Here is a 19,080-nt window from a genome sequence, read left to right as displayed (position 1 = left end):
GCGGGGCCGCGTCACCGGCCTCGGCCACACCATGGGGAGCCCGCGCCTGGTCCTGCTCTGCGCCGCCCTGGCCGGCCTGCCGGTGCTCTCCAGAGCCCGTGAGTGCCCTGCCCCGGGCGGAGGGCGAGGGGGGCCGTCGGGAAGCGGGGGTGGAGGGGGCGTGCTCGTCCAGCTGGCTTCCCCTCCGGGCCGCGGTCGGGGCCAGCGACGGGCCCCGTGCGGACAGCCGGACGGACAGAAGAGGGCACGGCGGCGAGAGGGAGAGGGGAGAGGGGGGGCGAGCAAAGGACGGCGGTGCGGGGAGACCGTGGGAGGGGAGAGGAAGTGGCGTGGCCGGCACAGACGGGCACTGCGGGCTTGGCAGAGACCCGCGGGCAGGGCCGGCGGACGGGCGGCGGGGCTGCCCCCCGGGGCAGGCCGGGGAGACACGGGGCGGGCAAGGCGGCGGGCGGAGGGCAGCACCGCCCCTCCGGCTCGCCGCACGATGGCCGCCGAGGCTAGCGCACAGAGACGGGCCGTGGGCACAGGACGAAGGCACGGCTGAGGGAGATGCCGGGGCCCGCGAGTCCCATCCCTTGCCCAGGGTGAGCGTCCCACAGAGCCGGCAGGGCCCGTGTTCACTGCCGCCATCGGGGCCGCGGCCACCGGCAGGGCTGGGTCTGTGACCGGCGGCGCACTGACTCCGGGGCAAGGCCACTCATCCAGCCTCCCTCGGAGTCCAGAGGCAGAGCCCAGCGGCCAGCCGGAGGCCCGGCCCTTCCCCCTTCATCCGGCACGTGTTTATTTAGTGAGTGCCGCTTCGTCCGGCACAGAGGCACAGCCGGCCCACAAGCGAAGCCCACGGGCACCATCGGAGCCCCCCCAGGAGGGGGGGAGGGACGGCTTTCCGTGGGCCCCCGGCGTCCATGCAGAATCACAGGCGTCCTTCGGCAAGGACAGCCTCGAAAAGGGGGGGTTTAAGCAAGAGTTTGAGTGTAACAGAACAAGGTAGGGAGAAATGCTGGGGGGGGGGCATGTCCTTCTCCCCACAAAGGAAGTGTGACTGCCCTCTGTGGGCTCCTCTCCATCCGTGGGCTCCATACTGTCTAAGCTGGGGGATGCACATGGCCAGGTCCTGTCAACGGCTCTGGGCAGCTGTGATGGGGCTGATCCCTGTCAAAGACACGGAGGTTGGCCTAGGTCTACAGGGTGTACAAGAAGCAAGGGGGAGGGTCTCTATCTGCCCGTTCGTGGGGGAGCTTGCTGCTTATCACCCCAGAGGAGACGGCAGGCGTAGAGGCGGGAGGTTCTTCCAAGTCTCCGTCCTTGTGGCTTACCATCTAAAAGGGAGGGGTAGGAAGGGAGCTTGCTGTGCTTTTGGTTTTGTTCAGTTGTTTCATTTTTGCCTCCTGGTTCTGACTCTTTCAATACTTAATAGGATCAATAAGTTTGATTAATTTCCCCACCCCCCGGGCTACAATGAAGCGAAGAGGCCCGTAGCGGACAGCCATGCCCAGACGTACACCCAGAGACCCTCTGCTCCTGGCAGAGAAGCGAGGGCAACAGGCACAACGTTAGTGTTGTTTTAACAAAACAGAATGGAATCAAATTTAAAAAAAGCAAAGTATTATTTCTGGCAACATTTTAATTCTGTATGTGCTCTGGGATTGATGCAAATCACACTTTTCTAAATCACAATCAAAACGTAACTCTTTTTTTTTTTTTTGTCAGTCATGAGGCTTGAACTCTGGGCCTGGGCGCTGTCCCTGAGCTCTTCAGCCCAAGGCTGGGGCTCTACCACTTGAGCCACAGCGCCACTTCCAGTTAACCACTTCTGGTGAGAGTCTCACGGACTTTCCTGCCCCGGCTGGCTTTGAACCTCGATCCTCAGACCTCAGCCTCCTCAGTAGCTAGGACGACAGGTGTGAGCCACTGGCGCCCAGCTAACCTTTTGAGGAGTCCAAGACATACTCAATCCCCAACTTTCTGGCCAACACACCACACGTGTTCCCAGAAAGTTTGGGGCAACCTTGGTCCTTCTGTCTGGCAAGAGGAGGATTTAGGCAAGATGCAAATATAAGTAAAGATAGTGCGGATGTTTATTAGAGGAGGCGATGATGTGGCTCAAGTGGCAGAGTGCCTTGAGCAGAGACTCGGGGACAGCGCACAGGCTCTGAGTTCAAGCCCTACAACCCACAAGAGAAAAAAAAAACGTTTACTAGAAAAGAAACCGACAGAGAAAGAGAGCGTGTGACACAGACAAACCCCGGGAGAGGGCGCAGCTCAGCTCACCTCCGCCATCCTCGCCATCCTCTTCCTCACAGACCTTGGCCGCGGGTTACACAGTGAGACTCGGAAGCTGTAAGGTTTACCAGAAAGGAAACCCGCCACAGGGTTCAGGCGAAGAGTTTATTGGGGGGACAGCTGCGGGCGCCCAAGATAGAGGCGTGCACGGAGACAGAGGAAAAGGAGGAAAAGAGGAGGGCCACTCTTGTTGAGCTGGGTCATCTAGGGAAGGGCAGGAGGCGGGACCTCAGCAGGTGAGGAAGTGACCTCAGAGCCTGGGGAGCCTAAACTATCTGAGGGAGGCGGGGCCAGGACGATTCAGGAAGTGACCTCAGCAGGTGAGGAAGTGACCTCAGAGCCTGGGGAGCCTAAACTATCTGAGGGAGGCGGGGCCAGGACGATTCAGGAAGTGACCTCAGCAGGTGAGGAAGTGACCTCAGAGCCTGGGGAGCCTCTCACCATCTGAGGGAGGCGGGGCCAGGACGATTCAGGAAGTGACCTCAGAGCCTGGGATCTTTCTCTGGCTCAGTCGGGTGAATACTGGGTTCAGGCAGGTGAAGGGGGACGGGAGGGATGGGTGTTCTCCCAGGCAGAGCTAACCCACGCCTCCCTGGAGAGTGGACCTCCTTCCGGCGTCTGTCCTGGTCTCCTGTCTGCTGTCCTCAGGTCCCGGCTCTTCTGTAGCCCTGCCCCCGTCTCGCCGCGGGGGGTTCTGGTTCATGAGCGCACGCTGCCCACGGTCAGCTCGGCGGCCCGTGTTCCCGCTAGACACCCGCGGGGCAGCGTCACCGCGCCCTGCTTGATGGGGGAGCGCTCGGGGCGGGCGGGCGAAGGCGTCGGGACCCAGAAGCCCCGTGGGGAGCGGTGGTCGGAAGGAGGGCGGGCAGGGGCTGCCGAGCTGTCCGGACCGTGGGTCGGCTGACCGGCGGACAGTTGGCCCTCCGGCCGGGATGGGCTTCGCTCCCGTAGCAGAACTCTGGGGTCCGCGCAGGCGCCTGAGGGGAGGGGAGGGGGTCCGCCCTCCGCGCCCGCCCCGTGGCTGAGGAAGCGTGAGGCCGGGGAGCCGGCGACTCGGTGGCACGCTGGCCGCAGCCCGCCCCGTCTTCCAGTGTTCCTCCACCGGGACCGCGCCCACCATGTCCTGGCGAGGACGCGCAGGGCCAACTCCCTCTTCGAGGAGATGAAGAGAGGCAACCTGGAGCGGGAGTGCCTGGAAGAGACGTGCTCCTACGAAGAGGCCCGCGAGGTCTTCGAGGACACCGACAGGACGGTGAGGCTGGGGGCCCGGGCTGGGGGGAGGGCTGAGGAGCTGGACCCAGAGGAGGGGCGAGCCCGCTCACGGGGGTGGGGGGGGAACGCTCCCAAGTAGGGCCAAGTTATTTATAGAAGCGACCCCTGACCTGGGCCAGCGCTCCACGCTGCGGTCCTCCACTCCAGTGGGCACCGGGGCTCTGGGTGGGAGGCCAGGGCGCAAGGACGGCTGATGATGGTGCCGGCAGGAGGGCCTGACAGGGCTCACCCCTGCGTGGGGCCGAGGGCAGGGGGGAAGCCGGCAGGAGGGCCTGGCGGGGCTCACCCCTGCGTGGGGCCGAGGGCAGGGGGTGGGGAAGCCGCAGGAGGGCCTGGCGGGGCTGGGCCTCACCCCTGCATGGGGCTGGGGGGGAGGAGCTGCAGGAGGGCCTGGCGGGGCTGGGCCTCACCCTGCGTGGGGCTAAGGGGGGGTGGAAGCCCACAGGAGGGCCTGGCGGGGCTGGGCCTCACCCCTGCGTGGGGCCAAGGGCAGGGGAGGAAGACCACAGGAGGGCCTGGCGGGCTGGGCCTCACCCTGCGTGGGGCTAAGGGTGGGGAAGCTGGCAGGAGGGCCTGGCGGGGCTGGGCCTCACCCCTGCGTGGGGCTAAGTGGGGGGGGGGGGGGGAAGCCCTCAGGAGGGCCTGGCGCCCAGCCTGTCCTCCGTCTCCAGAAGCAGCCCAGCCCCCAAAGCCCACCAGACTTTGAGACCGTCCTGGCTCTGCGGGCCTGGGGCCTGGGAAGCCCTGGGCACTCAGCTGGGGCAGAGGAGGCAAGAACGAGCTAGAAAGCAGACCGCCCCTCAGAGGGCGGGCCAACCAGGCTCCTCCACAGGGAACTAAACCAGATGGCAAGGGCGAGGTCGCCAGCCACCTGCCCAAGGCCACGGGGGAGGCTCGCCCACCCGGCTTTCGTGGGCATGCCCCTTTCCGGTTTCATCCACGAATGCAGGCACCTGCCGCCTGGAACCGCTTGGTCAGGAGCACCCCAAGGCCGAGGCCATGCGGCCCTCAGAGCTGTGTTAGTTGCTTTTGAGTAGCTGGACCAGGTATCTGGGGCGACAACTCAAGGGCTTTGCCACGCTCCCTGGGCCTGAGGTGCAGAGATGGGGGTGGGGCTGGGGGCTGGGGGCTGCGCCGAGGAGCACGATCAGCACATTGCAGACGGGAGGGAGGAGGGGTCAGGGCTGCGCGCCCCCCACGCCCCCCCCAAAGCAGACGGGAAGGGGTCCGGGACACGCACGCCCGGGGCAGAGAGGAAGTGGTCAGGGATGTGAAACCCTCAGGAAAACACGCCCGTGACCCACTTCCTCCCGCCCAGTCCTGGCTCCACTATCAGGGCCACCAGCTGGGGACCAAGCAGGCCACGCGTGAGCCCGTCTGTGCGAGGCATCCCTTCACCGGCAACCTGCTGCCGCCGGGGCGGGGGGCCCCGAGCACGGCCCCCGGTTCTCGGGCCCAGCTGCGAGTCGGGTGCTGTCCTGGGTGCAGGAGGACAAGCCCGCCTCGAGCAGGAAATGGTGGAGAAGGATTTACAGGACCTCGAGCGCACGCCCGAGGCCTTGGGCAGGCCCGTGGGGAAGAGCCACCCACTTCACGGGGGGGGGGGAGGGGGGGGGCTGCTGGGGTCGGGGCCCTGGGCAACAGTGTGGCTTCCTGAATGCCGCTGGCATGAAGAGGGACCTTGTGGCCCTTCTCAAATGGTCCGGCCCCCGAGCATTGGCCCTGCCCCGCCCCTTCATCCTGTGCCTTCTCGGGGTTGCAAGTCAGGGCCAATGGGAGGAATCACAAGTGGGAGAAGCGGTTCCTCTCCCCGCACCCCCCCCCCCCCGCAGGCCGCCCTTGGGGAGAAGCTGGGGAAGGAAGGGAGGGAGAGGCAGGGCCTGGCCCCGGCACCGCGGCTCCGACACTGGGGGTGGATCCGTCCCCCAGGGACGCCAGTCAACGCTCTCGTTCCAGAACCGGCGTCCGATTCCTCAAGCCTCGCCAGTGTCACGAACACCAGCACCCCACGGTGACGTTCTGGGACCGTCCTCCTGTTTCAGTTCATGTCCAGTTTTCCCTTGCAGATGGCCAGAGGCGTGGCTTAGCTGCCGGGGGCCAACGTTTGACATGGGTGTTCAGTGTCTAAAAACGGCGGCAGATCCAAGACACCTCTTATAAAAGGATAGTCTTGTGAACGATACACGTCTTCTTCCAAAAAAGGGTTTACAGTGCAGCCCAGGCAGCTTTGGTGACGTCACGGTGTCAGCGCCGTTGAGGCTCCAGTGAGATTCCGTGGTGTGCATGGCTAGCACTCTACCTCCTGAGCCACAGCGCCACGTCTGGCTTTTTCTGCTCGTGTGGTGCTGAGGAATCGAACCCAGGGCCTCGTGCTAGGCAAGCGCTCTACCGCCAAGCCACCTTCCCAGCCTTGTGGATTCTCTTCCAAGAATCGTTTCTCTAGAGTGAGATTCCTGAGGCCAGGCCCAGATCCAGGCAGGGTGCAGAAGGCAGAGCCACAGCGACTCCCACGGAGGCAGCCACGGACGCCAGACGTGCGTGGGCAGCGGGTACTGGAGGAGGCTGGAAGGGAAAGAACATCGGTGCACTGGGGACCGGCTGACCTGTGACCCCCACAGACACGCCGGCCGACCTGTGACCCCCCCCCAGACACGCCGGCTAACCTGTGACCCCCCACAGACGCGCCTGCTGACCTGTGACCCCCCACAGACACGCCGGCTGACCTGTGACCCCCCACAGACACGCTGGCCGACTTGTAACCCCTGCAGACACGCCGGCTGACCTGTGACCCCCACAGACGCGCCGGCTGACCTGTGACCCCCCCACAGACACGCCGGCTGACCTGTGACCCCCCACAGACACACCAACTGACCTGTGACCCCCCACAGACACTCTGGCTGACCTGTGACCCCCACAGACGCGCCGGCTGACCTGTGACCCCCCACAGACACGCCGGCCGACCTGTGACCCCCACAGACACACCGGCTGACCTGTGACCCCCCACAGACACGCCGGCTGACCTGTGACCCCCACAGACACGCCTGCTGACCTGTGACCCCCCCACAGACACGCCGGCCGACCTGTGACCCCCACAGACACACCGGCCGACCTGTGACCCCCCCACAGACACGCCGGCCGACCTGTGACCCCCCGCAGACACGCCGGCCGACCTGTGACCCCCACAGACACGCCGGCCGACCTGTGACCCCCCACAGACACGCCGGCCGACCTGTGACCCCCCCGCAGACACGCCGGCCGACCTGTGACCCCCCCACAGACACGCTGGCTGACCTGTAACTCCCACAGACATGCCGGCTGACTGTGACCCCCCCACAGACACGCCGGCTGACCTGTGACCCCCACAGACACACCTGCTGACCTGTGACCAAGCTACGAAAACTATTCAATGGACAAAGAATTACTTCTCGGGCCACCTGTGCCACTGGAACAAAACCCCTCGATGGGACATGGCCGCAGACGTGTCTATGAAGGGAAGGGACAGAAGTCCCGGCCCAGACGCCCACGAGCCCGGTGGTCCAGGGCGGGCGGGCCCTGTCTCTTCTTCTGATGGCTGCCGGTTGCCGCAGCCTCCCGAGGCAGAAGGAGGAAGGACAAGCGGCTTCATCTGGATCGGACAGCAGAGTCTTCGTCCCCTAATTACGTCCTGAAGGCCCCAGCTCCTAACACGGCGCGTCAGGGACTGCGGTTCAGCACACGGACCTCGGGCACAGAGGCCAGGCCAGCGCGGGGACAGTGATACAGTGGGGGGCGGCCCGCCGGAGCTCTGGCACCGCCAGAGGGGCCGGCCGCACGGCGCCCAGTCTCTTCCCTGGGTGCTTGCCGGAAACAGAAAACTTGCTTTCCGATAAAAGCCCACACCGGCCATAACAGCCCAGACTGGACGTCGAGAGTTGGTGACTCTGCAGTCACGTGAGCGTGGCGCGGCCACGTGGCGGCCCAGGAGGCCCAGGAAGCGGGGAGCAGGCTCCGGGCCGGGGGCCGGGGGGAGCTGCGGAATGGAGGAGGACTGCGCCCCGTGGGAGTCCACCCTTCACGTGAAACCCGTGACAAGCCAACGGCCAAGTGACGGAGGGGGGAGGGGAGGGGAGGGGCCTGTGCCGGGTCCTGATTGGGGGGGGGCAGATGGCAGGGGTGGGGAGGGGAGGGGAGGGGGCTGTGCCGGTCCTGATGTGGGGGGGGGATGGCGGGGGTGGGGAGGGGAGGGGCTGAGAGGGGCCTGTGCCGTGTCCTGATGTGGTGGGGGGGATGGCAGGAATGGGGAGGGGAGGGGCTGAGAGGGGGCTGTGCCGTGTCCAGGTGTTGGGGGGGGGTGGATGGCGGGGATGGGGAGGGGAGGGGCTGAGAGGGGCCTGTGCCCTGTCCTGATGTTAGGGGGGGGGTGGATGGCAGGGGTGGGGAGGGGAGGGGTTGAGAAGAGGCTGTGCTGTGTCCTGATGTGGTGGGGGGGATGGCAGGGATGGGGAGGGGAGGGGCTGAGAGGGGGCTGTGCTGTGTCCTGATGTGGTGGGGGGGATGGCAGGGGTGGGGAGGGGAGGGGCTGAGAGGGGGCTGTGCTGTGTCCTGATGTGGTGGGGGGGATGGCAAGGGTGGGGTGGGGAGGGGCTGAGAGGAGGCTGTGCTGTGTCCTGATGTGGTGGGGGGGATGGCAAGGGTGGGGTGGGGAGGGGCTGAGAGGAGGCTGTGCCGTGTCCAGGTGTTGGGGGGTGGATGGCAGGGGTGGGGAGGGGAGGGGCTGAGAGGGGGCTGTGCCGTGTCCAGGTGTTGGGGGGGGGTGGATGGCGGGGGTGGGGAGGGGAGGGGCCTGTGCCGCGTCCTGCCGTGGTGATGTTCTCACCGCATCAGTGCACCGTCTCAGTAGTGCGTTGAAGTCCGCGGGCGAGCACACCAAAGCCCGGCTCTGCTCTGCGACCACGCTCGAGCTGTGAACACATTAAAGGCAGAACACGCATCTCTGAGGCTACCATGGCAAAGGGCCAAAAGTTGGGTGCTTCACGGGACAGGCGTCCATTCTGCCAACAAACTTCAAACCAAGGCGTGGGCGGGGTGGGTTCCTTCTGAAGGGGGGGCCCCGTAAGCGGTGGCACTTGACGTGGGACGCAACACACGCCTCCCATCCTGCCTGCCTCCCCCCGGGGTCCCGGAGCCTGTGGGCTTGCCCCCCTTTGCGGCTCCAGGAGGGAAGGACACTCTCCTTGGCTTAGCGCATGCGCCCACCGGCGCTGGACCGTCATTGCGTCCGCAGAGGTCCCGTTCGTGTTTCTGGGTCCGCTCCCCGGTCCTGTCTCTAAAGTCGTATTCTGAGCTGGATTTGGAGGGCCCAGCTCCAGACGGTGAAAGAAAAAGGGTGACCCCTACTTTGGGTGTAATGTCGACGGTTGGCGGCCTGTTCTAAGCTCACTGCCACGAGCGTCCTCTCTGACCGACACGCGTGTCATCTGTCTTCTTAATTCTGAGACCCGGTGTAGGAACTGAAAACCACCCGCCGGCCGGCCGGCGTGTCACGCACGAGCTATTTCTGTTGGGTCTATGTCTGCGTGATGAACCCGAGAACGCGTCTTCAGCCCTCGGCAGAGGCGGTGCAGCTCACGGCGTGCACCGAGCCACGCCGGCACGCGCCGCGGGTCCACGCCCGTCCCCCGTGGCACCGCGCCCCCGGAGCCTGACAGCCCGCACGCCGCCCCAGAACCGCGGGCGGGGGAAGGTCTGCTTCCCGGGTTAACTCTTAACTGTTGTTTCTTTCAGAATGAATTCTGGAACAAATACAAAGGTGAGGCGTTTTCTGTTTTCTATCTTGAGCGCGGGGGGCTGTTGGGATATTTCAATTAGGGTGCATTTGACTCTCAAGCACTCCTTGAATTTCCTCCCTGCTCCCGGTCCGCCGCCCCCCCCCCCTCCTGCCCGGACACCAAACGTCCAGTGGAAGTCGGGGGGGGGGGCCGCCCAAGGCCCAGTGGACACGGCTACCCCACGCAGCCACCCACAGCCGGGAGAGTGACGGCCAGGCAGGACCCGCTCCGCGGAAGGGGACGCGAGCCCCGCTCCCTGCAGAGCCCGCACAGGCGGAGGCCGGCCGGCCCCGGGGTCTCCAGGACCTCGAGCGCCTGCAGGATCCGTTTCCCAACCCTCCTGCTGCAGACGGCGACCAGTGTGAGAGCAGCCCTTGCCAGAACCGGGGGCTCCTGCCGGGACGGCCTGGGGGAGTACACGTGCACCTGCGAGGAGGGCTACGAGGGCAAAAACTGCGAGTTCTGTGAGTCCTCCGCGGGGGGAGGGGGGCTCCAGGGCAGACACGGCCGGGTGGGGGTGGTGAGCAGCGGGGCGGCCTTGGGCCCTCTGCACCGTCACCGCCCTGTCCCCTCCCGCCCCAGAGGGTGTGGGCAGAGGGGGGGCTGCGGGGGGGCTCTCCTGTGGCTTGGATCCTCGCTGGCCCTTAGAGGCGGAGGGTGGGTGGACGTGGCCGGTGTCCCCGCCCCCCCCACGCCCCCCCCTCCCCCCCAGCGCCCGCCACAGCCCATCCCCTGCCTTGCAGTCACACGGAAGCTCTGCAGCCTGGACAACGGAGACTGCGAACAGTTCTGCCAGGAGTCCCAGAACGCGGTGGTGTGCTCCTGCGCCGCGGGCTACACCCTGGGGGACGACGGCAAGGCCTGCATCTCCACAGGTGGGGGCCGGGGCGGAGGGGGCGGGGGCACCCAGGCCTGCCTCTCGGCGGGCGCGGCGGGTTCCTGACCCCACCCCCCACCCCCGGATGGTGCCCAGGGGAGGGAGCGATGCAGCCTCAGGCCCACTGGGCACCCGGGGCCTGGGCACGTCTGCCCTGCAGCTGTGACAGACGTGCCATCCACACGGGCTGCTCCCCTGAGGGCCGGCACCGCCCTCCTCGCGCCCTCTGCCCCTCGGCCACGGTCGGTTTGCAGGGTGTAGTTCCGCCCTTCGGTGGCTGAGGCGGGAGGATCTCCTGTTCAAGGCCAGCCTGGGCTGTGTAGTATGGTCCTGTCTCACAAAGCCACCAAGACACATTTATTCCAAGAAATTAGTGATCAGGGGGGAAAAAAATGGCCCCATTCTCCCAACACCACAAAGAGACAATGGAGGTTTTATTCATGTCCACTCACAATGCAAGGTTCACCTTACACTCATATCTAACTGAATATCTAACTGAAGTCATTTCTTAACACGTGTGAAAAGCGGGGTCATGCCAGGAGCACTCAAAACGCAATTCAAAATAAAACGTTAATGTTTTGCAGCGAGGCTGGGCGGCAGAGGGCTCGCCGGGCTCTCCTGAGTCCCCTGGGCTCCAGCCCCAGCCCCGGGGAGAGGGAAGGAGGGAGGGAGGAAGGAAAGGGGGGAGGGAGAGCGGAAGGGGGCGGAAAGGAAAGAGGGAAGGAGCAACGGGGGAGAGAGGAAAACAGAGTCAGGTCAGCGCCTTTCCCTTGCAAAAAGCTCAGGCCGTGGACAGTTCCATTCGTGGTTTTGAGTAACAGGCATACCCCTATCAGCCGTACCTGCAAACTGCCAGCTGTGGGGCCCTGGTCTCCACGGCGGACTCCCCGGCCCCAAGGGGTCCACAGCGCAGTCAGACACCGACCGTGTGGGCGCAGACATCAGGGCAGCTGTCCTTCTCTCAGGCCCCGCGTGTCCCACCGGCTCCCTCCCTCCCGCGTCTCTCCCTGGTCTCTCGCAGACACCCCCCCACCCCCGGCACCCCGGCACAGTCGGGCCGGCTCGGCGTGGCGGGCACGACCGTGCAGACCCCGCGCGCACGCCGCGTCTGGCCCGGCTGAGGCCCGGCTGTCCTGGTTCTCGCAGAGCTCTACCCCTGTGGGAAGATTACCCTGCGGCGCGGCAAGCGGTCGGCCCCCTGGGCCACCAACAGCAGTGAGGACGTCCTGGAGGCCCTGGACTGGGCGGCGCTGGACGACCCGCCCCCCACGGAGAGCCCCGCCCACCTGCTCAACCTCAGCCAGACCAGCTCGGAGAAGGACAGGAGGAACCTGGGCCGGATCGTGGGTGGCCGGGACTGCGAGGTCGGCGAGTGCCCCTGGCAGGTAAGCGTCCTGACCGCGCCCCGCCCCCATGGTTCAGCCGAAGAGGTGGTAGAGAGGGGCCGAGCCCCTGCCAGGCGGAGCGTGGGTATCCCAGCCTGTAGCAGCGAAGGAAGACGCTGGGAGAGCTTGAGGTGCGAAGGAAGGAACAAAGTCGGGAGAGCCAGCATGCTGACTCTGCAAATAGACTCTTGTCCTGCGTGGCCTGGCTGGCTCTGTGGCCCCATGTCTCCCTGCGTGGCCTGGCTGGCTCTGTGGTCCCGTGTCTCCCTGCGTGGCCTGGCTGGCTCTGTGGCCCCGTGTCTCCCTGCGTGGCCTGGCTGGCTCTGTGGCCTGTGTCTCCCTGCGTGGCCTGGCTGGCTCTGTGGCCTGTGCTGTCCTGTGTGGTCTGGGTGGCTCTGTGGTCCCATGTCTCCCTGTGTGGCCTGGCTGGCTCTGTGGCCCCATGTCTCCCTGCGTGGCCTGGCTGGCTCTGTGGCCCCATGTCTCCCTGCGTGGCCTGGCTGGCTCTGTGGCCCTGTGCTGCCCTGCGTGGCCTGGCTGGCTCTGTGGCCCCGTGTCTCCCTGCGTGGCCTGGCTGGCTCTGTGGTCCCGTGTCTCCCTGCGTGGCCTGGCTGGCTCTGTGGCCCCGTGTCTCCCTGCGTGGCCTGGCTGGCTCTGTGGTCCCGTGTCTCCCTGCGTGGCCTGGCTGGCTGTGTGGTCCCGTGTCTCCCTGCGTGGCCTGGCTGGCTCTGTGGCCCCGTGTCTCCCTGCGTGGCCTGGCTGGCTCTGTGGTCCCATGTCTCCCTGAGTGGCCTGGCTGGCTCTGTGGCCTGTGCCGCCCTGCGTGGCCTGGCTGGCTCTGTGGCCTGTGTCTCCCTGCGTGGCCTGGCTGGCTCTGTGGCCTGTGTCTCCCTGCGTGGCCTGGCTGGCTCTGTGGCCCCATGTCTCCCTGCGTGGCCTGGCTGGCTCTGTGGCCTGTGCCGCCCTGTGTGGTCTGGGTGGCTCTGTGGTCCCGTGTCTCCCTGCGTGGCCTGGCTGTCTGTGTGGTCCCGTGTCTCCCTGCGTGGCCTGGCTGGCTCTGTGGCCCCGTGTCTCCCTGCGTGGCCTGGCTGGCTCTGTGGTCCCATGTCTCCCTGCGTGGCCTGGCTGGCTCTGTGGCCTGTGCCGCCCTGCGTGGCCTGGCTGGCTCTGTGGCCTGTGTCTCCCTGCGTGGCCTGGCTGGCTCTGTGGCCTGTGTCTCCCTGCGTGGCCTGGCTGGCTCTGTGGCCCCATGTCTCCCTGCGTGGCCTGGCTGGCTCTGTGGCCTGTGCCGCCCTGTGTGGTCTGGGTGGCTCTGTGGTCCCGTGTCTCCCTGCGTGGCCTGGCTGACTCTGTGGTCCCGTGTCTCCCTGCGTGGCCTGGCTGGCTCTGTGGCCCCGTGTCTCCCTGCGTGGCCTGGCTGGCTCTGTGGCCCCATGTCTCCCTGCGTGGCCTGGCTGGCTCTGTGGCCTGTGCCGCCCTGTGTGGTCTGGGTGGCTCTGTGGTCCCGTGTCTCCCTGCGTGGCCTGGCTGACTCTGTGGTCCCGTGTCTCCCTGCGTGGCCTGGCTGGCTCTGTGGCCCCGTGTCTCCCTGCGTGGCCTGGCTGGCTCTGTGGCCCCATGTCTCCCTGCGTGGCCTGGCTGGCTCTGTGGCCCCGTGTCTCCCTGCGTGGCCTGGCTGGCTCTGTGGCCTGTGCCGCCCTGCGTGGCCTGGCTGGCTGTGTGGCCCCGTGTCTCCCTGCGTGGCCTGGCTGGCTCTGTGGTCCCGTGTCTCCCTGCGTGGCCTGGCTGGCTCTGTGGCCTGTGCCGCCCTGCGTGGCCTGGCTGGCTCTGTGGTCCCGTGTCTCCCTGCGTGGCCTGGCTGGCTCTGTGGCCCCATGTCTCCCTGCGTGGCCTGGCTGGCTCTGTGGTCCCGTGTCTCCCTGCGTGGCCTGGCTGGCTCTGTGGCCCCATGTCTCCCTGCGTGGCCTGGCTGGCTCTGTGGTCCCGTGTCTCCCTGCGTGGCCTGGCTGGCTCTGTGGCCCCATGTCTCCCTGTGTGGCCTGGCTGGCTCTGTGGCCCCGTGTCTCCCTGCGTGGCCTGGCTGGCTCTGTGGCCTGTGCCGCCCTGCGTGGCCTGGCTGGCTCTGTGGTCCCGTGTCTCCCTGCGTGGCCTGGCTGGCTCTGTGGCTCCGGGCCACCGTGCACGGTGTGTAGACACAGTTGCTACGCGCAGGCTCTCCTCATCAATGAAGAGAATGAAGGGTTCTGCGGTGGCACCATCCTGAACGAGTTCCACGTGCTGACGGCCGCCCACTGCCTCCACCAAGCCAAGAGGTTCAAGGTGAGGGTAGGTGAGTGAGAGCCGCCCCTGCCCTGAGCCCCGGCTGACCTGTCCTGATGCAGCCTGGACCGCGGGACTGGGGGAGCTGGGGGAGCTGGGGGGCCTCACGAGGAGGCCTGCGGCTGGGCTAGGAAAGCGCACACCCTGGACGACCCCGCGCCCCAGATGACCCCGTGCCCCAGACGACCCTGTGCCCCAGACAACCCCGCACCCCAGACGACCCCGTGCCCCAGATGACCCCGTGCCCCAGACGACCCTGTGCCCCAGACGACCCCGCACCCCAGACGACGCCGTGCTCAGGGAGGACCCGCAGGCCAGTGTGCCCAGATGAAGCCCTGGCCTGGAGCCTGGGCCATGTCAGTCCTCATTCCGTGCTTTCCTGTACTTTTCACGGTTTCCAATGTGATCACGTGACTCTTCTTTCTGAGTCAGGTCGGACCGGCCTCAAACTCTTAATCCTCCCACGTCTGACTCCCAAGTGCCGCGTCACAGCTGCACTTCGCATAGGGAAGGAAAAGAAGATAAACTCCTTTGACAGTATGCCACGTAGCCGGGCGCTGTTGGCTCCCACCCACCGCCCTAGCTGCCTGACGGCGGAGAGCTGAGGGTCGTGGCTTAAAGCCAGACTGGGCGGGAAAATCCACGAGACCTTTCTCTAAATAACCACCAGAAAAGCCAGGAGGGGTGTCGTGGCTGACGGGGAAGAGTGCCGGCCTTGAGCAGAACGTGCTCAGGGACAGCGCCCAGGCTCCAGGGACAGCAGCGGCGCGCGTGTGCGAGCGCGCACACGCACACGCAGACAGACACCCCCCGGTCCCGGTCCCCGCGTGCTCACCCCCGCCCCCCTCTCTGGCCGCAGGGGACCGGAACACGGAGCGGGAGGAGGGCGACGAGGCCGTGCACGAGGTGGAGGTGATCATAAAGCACAACAAGTTTGTGAAGGAGACCTACGACTTCGACATCGCCGTCCTCAAGCTGAAGACGCCCATCGCGTTCCGCGTGAACGTGGCCCCCGCCTGCCTGCCCCAGAAGGACTGGGCGGAGGCCACGCTGATGACGCAGAAGTCGGGCATCGTGAGCGGGTTCGGGCGCACGCACGAGAAGGGCCGCCAGTCCGCCACGCTGAAGATGCTGGAGGTGCCCTACGTGGACCGCAACACCTGCAAGCTGTCCAGCAGCTTCGCCATCACGCAGAACATGTTCTGCGCGGGCTACGACGCCAAGCTGGAGGACGCGTGCCAGGGCGACAGCGGCGGGCCCCACGTCACCCGCTTCAAGGACACCTACTTCGTGACTGGCATCGTCAGCTGGGGGGAGGGCTGCGCCCGGAAAGGGAAGTACGGCGTCTACACCAAGGTCGCCGCCTTCCTCAAGTGGATCGACAGGTCCATGCGGGCCAGGGGGCCGCCCGCGCCCGAGACCCCGGGGTCCACACCGCCCCCCTCATTAAACGGCCGCCCTCCCGGCCCACCGCGCGCGTCCACGTCTGCGGGTGTTGAGCGTCGACACGGGAGCCGGGAGGCGCTGCAGCAACCGCCCGCCCCCGTGCCCCCATCTGCCCGCCCCCCGTGCCCCCATCTGCCCGCCCCCCGTGCCCCCATCTGCCCGCCCCCCGTGCCCCCATCTGCCCGCCCCCGTGCCCCCATCTGCCCGCCCCCCGTGCCCCCATCTGCCCGCCCCCCGTGCCCCCATCTGCCCGCCCCCCGTGCCCCCATCTGCCCGCCTCCCGTGCCCCCATCTGCCCGCCCCCCGTGCCCCCATCTGCCCGCCCCCCGTGCCCCCATCTGCCCGCCTCCCGTGCCCCCATCTGCCCCCCCCCCGGCCACCCTCCCCCGGTGGTGGAGGTAGACGCGGCGGCCCCAGAGGCCAGGGGAGGGAGGCCTGGGCTTCCCCTGCAACGGGCGACCCGCCTGTCACCGTCTTGTTCTTGTGTGGCCTGGGCTGCCGCTCCCAGCCAGCAGAGCTCAGCTACCCAGAGAGTCGGTGTCCCGAGCTCCAGGTGCACACAGGGCTCACACCTGCTGTGCCCAGGGCGCCCACGCACCTGACTGGGTCACCCTCCCCCGCCACCCCAGAGGGCCCAGCCCCGCTGACTGGGTCACCCTCCCCCACCACCCCAGGGCGCCCAGCCCCGCTGACTGGGTCACCCTCCCCCCGCCACCCCAGAGGGCCCAGCCCCGCTGACTGGGTCACCCTCCCCGGCCACCCCAGAGGGCCCAGCCCCACCTGGCCTTTGTCCACCCTCCCCCGCCATCCCAGGGCGCCCAGCCCCGCTGACTGGGTCACCCTCCCCCGCCACCCCAGAGGACCTAGACACACCTGACTGGGTCACCCTCCTCTGGTAGTGTGGGTGATGATCAGACAGCGTGTGTGTGCTGGTCAGGTAGTGTGTGTGTGTGCTGGTCGGGTAGTGTGTGTGTGTGTGTGTGTGTGTGTGTGTGTGTGCTGGTCGGGTAGCATGTGTGCGTGCTGGTCAGCCGGTGACAGGTGTTTCTGGTAGGGATGTTCCTTCGAGGTGACTCAGGACCGTCAGGTCCCTGCAGGGAAGGTGGGAGCGCCTAGCTGGCGTTGTGGACATGGGAGGCCTTGTCACGCCCCCATGCCCCAGCGTCACCCCGAGAGGGCGCGCATGGTGTGTGCATAGATCGTGTGTCTGTCCGTGCCGTGCGTGGCACAGCGACCCCTAGCACATGGATTAGGGACTCTGGGTGGAGGGGGCTCTTTGCCAGGCCTTGGTCTAGGCCTCAGTTCAGTCACTGGGCTGGGTATGTCCCAGAAGTTTCTGGAAGTCCTCTGGGGCTTGTGCCTCCAGAGCAGGGCGGGCACGGTGATGACTCTCCTCTCCCTGCCCCGCCACGAGTCCGCACTGCTTCTAGGTCCCACGCTGCAGAAACCAAGCTGATTTCCAGTACACAGAAGAGGCCATCCAGGTGGAGCCCGCCCTGTGCTTCCCAGAAGCCCCAGTACAGTTTGCATTTTGCGTAACTTTGATAAGCAAAGTTTAAAAGTTCTAGGACAGAACCTCCCCCGACGCCGGGGGCAGACAGAGCTTTTTGTCAACAGGAGGTTTTGTAAGGTTAGGGAACGTCCATGTGCACAGGCACGCTCGGTTTCCTGGAACCCGTGTGCGGGCTCCCCTCGCCTGCCCCGCCCAGGCCCGGCCGGCCTGCTGTCCACCACCTGCTCGCCCCGAGCCCAGACCGCCCTGCTCCCGGGCGGGAGGACTCAGCTTCCCCGGCAGCTCTCGGGTCCCATCCAGGCCCCGTGGTGAGCTCTGCCCTCGATTCCCATTCCCGGAGATGACCGCTCGCCTGGGCCCTAAGGGAACTCCGCGAGACTCTCTCGGCTAAACGGCTGCCGGGCCGGGGGCTTCCCCCTCCCCGCTGGGCACGCTCCCTGCACGACCTTCACCTGTGCGGCACGGGCACGCCACGGAACCGGAGGCACCGCAGAGAGCCCGCATCCTTGTTGGGCAAGGGCAAGAGTCTGCTTGAGGCCCATCCAGAAAAGAGCCCAACTCGGGACGTCCTGGAGGGGAGGTGGGAGCCGGGGCGGGATCAGGTGGGCATTGGGCACGGGGGGGGGGGGGGGTTCCTGAGTAACCTCCCATCTGAGCAGCATTCCCTTCATCAGCAACACATACCACAGCCCTGCAGTGCGCCCGGGGGCCACCCCACCAGCCGGGACTCCAGGGAGGCGCACCCCTGTCCAGAACAGCAATCCCTGCGAACGCGAGACCTCGAAGACAGAGGGCAGCAGAGGAAAGATGGCGAGGAAGAGGGCTCGCCATCTCCCCACGAGCGTGAGGAGCAGACTTGCACACCACGGTCGCCACCCACAGCCGGGGCACCGCTGCCAGGACCCCACAACCAACCTCAGTATCAGTCATGACGCTGCAGTTGATCCCACCGCACCACAACCATGACACCACAATTAGCCACGGTTCTACAACCTTGATTCCACAACCAGCCATATCACCATCGCCACCAACCATCCTGCCGTCGTGAGACCACAACCGCGATGACTCGATCACGACACCACAACCAAGATACCACGATTAACCATGCTAGCCAGGGCAGCCACACCCCCAAAGTGACTCGCCAGAGGACAATCACAACACCACAGCCACAGTCTCCTCTCCTTCCCCCTCAGTAACCCGCGTGTGAGCGGGAGGAAGGCCGAGTCTTGGCTCTGGACCCGTCAGGAACCTCTGGGGACAGAGAGGCCCCTAACGGGGGGCCGAGCGCTGGGCTGCTCAGAGCCGGCAGGGGAGGCGACCCCTCAGTGCTTGGCCCTGGAGTGCTGGGACGTCTCCACGCTCCAGAAGGACGGGCAGTTAGAAGCACGGTGACTCCGGTATGGAGACTGTGCAGAAGGAAACAAATGAACAGGAGCGCGTTGCTGGGAAGGGTGGCTTCCTTCCGTCCCGTCGCTGATGGGGCCGTCTTTGCAGGCCTAGGGAAGGTCCCCGGCCCCAGAGCCCCCGGAGTGTCACTGGTTGGCCGGTGTGACCATCATGATCACCTCTGGTTTCCCAGCCAAGGCAGCAGCGAGTGGCAAGACAGGCGGTGCTCAGCGCTCTTCACCTCTTGAGCACCGACCACTCTCGGGCTCAGAGGCACACTTTGCTCGCTGGCCATGGGTGCTCCGTGCTGCAGGAAGGCCTGGCCGTGGGCTCCTGGGTGCTCAGGATACCCCAGAACAGGACCCAGGAGAGCAGCAGGAGGGGCGTGGTCTCATCGGGAGGGGCGTGGTCTCATCTGGAGAGGCCTGTTCTCAGCAGGAGGGGCGTGGTCTCAGCAGGAGGGGCGTGGTCTCATCGGGAGGGGTGTGGTCTCATCTGGAGAGGCGTGTTCTCAGCAGGAGGGGCGTGGTCTCAGCGGGTGGGAGTGGTCTCATCTGGAGGGACATGTTCTCATCTAGAGGAATGTGGTCTCATCGGGTGGGCGTGGTCTCCGCGGGAGGGGCGTGGTCTCCTCAGGAGGGGCGTGGTCTCATCGGGAGGGGTGTGGTCTCATCTGGAGAGGCGTGTTCTCAGCAGGAGGGGCGTGGTCTCAGCGGGTGGGAGTGGTCTCATCTGGAGGGACATGTTCTCATCTAGAGGAATGTGGTCTCATCGGGTGGGCGTGGTCTCCGC

The 19,080-nt window shown here is 66.3% G+C and overlaps 1 protein-coding gene across 1 annotated transcript; it reads left to right on the top strand.

Annotated features, from left to right (window-relative positions):
• F10 (coagulation factor X) lies at positions 1–17,834 on the top strand. The gene is given in 11 exon segments (XM_048344109.1): positions 1–98; positions 3,375–3,535; positions 9,319–9,343; positions 9,712–9,749; positions 9,751–9,826; positions 10,106–10,237; positions 11,386–11,624; positions 13,836–13,953; positions 14,803–15,787; positions 17,267–17,504; positions 17,592–17,834. Coding segments are annotated over 11 exon segments (2,322 nt in total). The 5' UTR covers positions 1–31.
• Positions 17,835–19,080: the final 1,246 nt, after the last annotated feature.

The sequence above is a fragment of the Perognathus longimembris genome, chromosome 3 (genome assembly GCF_023159225.1).
Source record: "Perognathus longimembris pacificus isolate PPM17 chromosome 3, ASM2315922v1, whole genome shotgun sequence".
Classification (NCBI taxonomy): Eukaryota; Metazoa; Chordata; class Mammalia; order Rodentia; family Heteromyidae; genus Perognathus; species Perognathus longimembris.
Note: the sequence above shows the minus strand (reverse complement) of the source record. Positions and strands in the feature narration are given on the sequence as shown.